The 3139-nt window shown below is 62.1% G+C and overlaps 2 protein-coding genes across 2 annotated transcripts in view; one reads left to right on the top strand and one right to left on the bottom strand.

Annotated features, from left to right (window-relative positions):
• Window positions 1-2060, bottom strand: part of PRKDC (protein kinase, DNA-activated, catalytic polypeptide) — a 130133-nt gene extending 128073 nt beyond the window's left edge. Inside the window, exons 1-2 of the mRNA XM_018562961.1 lie at window positions 1332-2060; window positions 5-724 (exon numbers count right to left, since the gene is read on the bottom strand). Of these exons, the coding sequence (XP_018418463.1) occupies window positions 5-724; window positions 1332-2060 (1449 nt within the window). The remainder of the gene's footprint in view (window positions 1-4; window positions 725-1331) is intronic.
• LOC108792225 (proline-rich protein HaeIII subfamily 1-like) lies at window positions 2059-2952 on the top strand. The gene has a single exon (XM_018562960.1). It carries the CDS (start codon window positions 2059-2061, stop codon window positions 2950-2952), a length of 894 nt encoding a protein of 297 aa, XP_018418462.1.
• The last annotated feature ends 187 nt before the right edge of the window (window positions 2953-3139 follow it).

Genomic DNA, 3139 nt, shown 5'->3' with positions numbered 1-3139 from the left:
GGACCTGCATGCAAGACCGGAACGTCGACCATCGACGTGTCAGTAGTAGCGCCACATGCGAGCGAAGTTTCAGAAGCTTCTCGGGGGGTAGAAAAACCCGCGCCGAGGTGGAGTCCAGAATCAACCCCAGATACTCCAACCGAGTGGTCGGTATCAGGCAGGACTTCTGGAAGTTCAGGAGCCAGCCGAACTCCTCCAACGATCGGACGGCGATCGTCAGATCTGTCACCAGAGAGGAATGCGACTCCGCCTTCAGCAGAAGGTCGTCCAGGTACCCCACCACCGAGATCCCCCGACAACGCAACAGGGCCAAGATCGGGGCCAAGATCGGGGCCAACACCTTGGTGAACACCCGAGGTGCCGACGCCAGACCGAAGGGCAGAGCGACAAACTGGTAATGGTCGTCCCCTACCGCAAAGCGAAGATAGCGTTGGTGGAAGGTACAAACAGGAACGTGAAGGTAGGCATCCTTGATGTCGAGGGAGGCCATGAAATCCCCCTGGTGAAGACACGCCACCACAGAGCGGATCGATTCCATCCGGAACCGGCGAACGCGCACAAAGACGTTCAACCGCTTGAGGTCCAGGATGGGACGAACCCCATCCTTCTTTGGCACCGTAAATAGGTTTGAGTAAAATCCTCTGAACCTCTCCGAGGAGGGAACCGGAATCACCACCCCTTGGGACAAAAGACCCGCCACCGCGCCATGAAGGTCCGCCAGGCGCTGTGGAGGGAGACGGATGTTGGAAGGGAAAAACCTGTCCTCGGGACGCGACAGAAACTCGATCTTGTAGCCCGAGGACACCAATTCCCGCACCCAGGTGTCGGAGACGCGGGACAGCCAGCGGCCCGCAAAGAGCCGAAGACGTCCCCCCACCCTGGAATCCCGGGATGGGGGCAGATCTTCATGCCGAGGGGGGCTTACCCTGGGGCTTGGCGTTCCTGGGCTGCCAGGGCCGCTTGGCGGCCTGGGAAGGCGTCGGCCTGTTGAACTTCCCGCCCTTCTCAGAGGGCGGGGGCGGACGAAAAAGCCGCTTGTGAGCGGAAAAGGAAGGACCAGGCTTCCGCCGCTGGTCCCTGGGTTTTTTCGACTGAGGCAGGAAGGTACTCTTACCGCCCGTCAGATCCTTAATGATCTCATCCAAGGTAGCCCCGAACAGGCGCTCCCCCGTAAAGGGGAGCTCCGTCAGAGCCTTCTTGGAAGCCTGGTCAGCCGACCAGCATTTAAGCCAGAGGAGGCGCCGAAGAGTAACCGCTGACACAGATAGCTTCGAAACCAACGGGGCCGCATCCAGGGCCGAATTACACAAGTATTGCAGACCCTGCACCACCTGCTCCGTCAGATCGACATAAGCAGGAGACACGTTCTCCTCCGCAAGACCCTGACGCAGCATCTTCATCCACTCAGTTAAAGTCTGGGAGACCAGGGCCGAAGCCAACACGGGGCGCAGCAGAGCCCCGGAAACCGAGTACATAGTACGCGCCACCGCCTCCGCCTTCCTATCCGAGGGATCCCGAAAGGAAGGCGAATCCTCCACCGGGATAACCGTAGCCTTGTTCAGGCGAGAAACCGGCGGATCCACCGCGGGGGGAGTAGACCACTTAGACAGGAAGGACTCCTCAAAAGGATAGCGAACCGAGAAGCGTTTGGGAATTGTAAACGACTTGCTCGGGCGCTTCCACTCCTTGTAGACAAAATCATCAAAAAAAGGAACGTAAGGGAAGACCTTAGTAGAACGCCTACTCCTGTGCGTCCCAAAAGGAACCGGCGGGAGCGCCGAAGAGCTCGGAGTGTCTTCAATTTTTAGCGTTTCCCGCACAGCGCGAACCAAGGCCGTGACCAATTCACGCTCCTGGACCATAAGGGTGGACCCCGACTCGTCGTCACTACCAGACTCCGCCTGAGAGGAGTCCCCCTGGTCGGGCTGTGCGGCCGCAGTAGAAATTTCCCCCTCTTCCGCAGAATCCCCAGAAAAGACCGATGAGGGGGCCGGCAAAGCGCGCTTCCGTGGGGGGCGCTGCGTCAGCGCACGCTCCATACGGGACACAAAACCGTCCATGGTGGAGGAAAAGGCCTCCAAGGATAGCATTGCGCCAGCGGACCCCCCCAAAGACCCCGCAGACACCAAGGGAGACTGGGAGAGGGGCGCAGAAGTACAGGCTGCGCAAAGGGGGGATGTGGGAGAGGTCCCTGAGGAGAGGCCGCAGCCCTCACAGGGCACTGCAGTCAGCTTGTCCCCACAATCCATGTCCCCGGCAAATATATATGCCAAACCAGAGCCCCAGCACAGGAAAGAGACCCCAGCAGGCACCGCCCCCGTCCCTAGGCCTGTTGTCGCAGTTGCCCCTAGCAACCGACCCGCAGGCAGACGACCCTCCTACAGTACCCGAACTCCCGGTGTCCCAGTGCGTCCTCACCCGACCGCGTCCCGGCGTGAAAGACCGATCCGGCCGGGTGACGCGCAAGTAAAGGGACCCGGAAGCGGCGCACCGGAAGTGACGTCAGGCCGAGGGCGCACGCGCCCATACCAAAGATGGCGGCCGCGGCCTCCGAGAAGGCCGCAAACGAAGCCGGGGGCTCGATTAGCGGCCCCCGCGAACGGAACCGAGCGGCCAGCAGCGCCAGAGGCCCCAAGCCTCCGCCAGCACCAGGACCGCAGCCCGACCCCAAAACACCCCCGGAACACCCGCAGGCCGCCCCCTGACGCCGAGGATCCAGGCAAGGACCCCCAGGGCCACACACCCCGACAGACAGGCGACGGAGGATGGGGGAGGAGGGGGGGAGCATGTGGAGCTAAAGCATCCAGGCCCATCTCATACATACCCAGGAGGATGCGGACCAGGCACCCCCCTCCAGACCGACAGCAGCGCAGGGGACATCAGGAAAAAACGCCACAGGTGCTGTGCGGAGAACTGGCGCCCCCGACCGCAGTCGCGGCGCCAGCAGCCTGAGGGAAGTGCTGTGACTGGACGGCCGAGACCCCCAGTCATATGCACCCCCCTGGGACGAACCCACAGGCCACCCCGCCGGAGCGGGGCCGTCGTAGCCGACCCACCGTAGCGGGCCTGCATACGCTCGCTGGTTATCCAGGGGAGACTCCAAGGATCCGAGACATCCAGCCTGTCGCCCGGACAACAC

Source organism: Nanorana parkeri, unplaced genomic scaffold (assembly GCF_000935625.1).
Source record: "Nanorana parkeri isolate BGI_ZX_2015 unplaced genomic scaffold, ASM93562v1 scaffold617, whole genome shotgun sequence".
Classification (NCBI taxonomy): domain Eukaryota; kingdom Metazoa; phylum Chordata; class Amphibia; order Anura; family Dicroglossidae; genus Nanorana; species Nanorana parkeri.
Note: the sequence above shows the minus strand (reverse complement) of the source record. Positions and strands in the feature narration are given on the sequence as shown.

Bases quoted from the DNA above. Each gene is read 5' to 3' on its own strand.
- LOC108792225 (XM_018562960.1), top strand. From the start codon at position 2,059: ATGGTGGAGGAAAAGGCCTCCAAGGATAGCATTGCGCCAGCGGACCCC.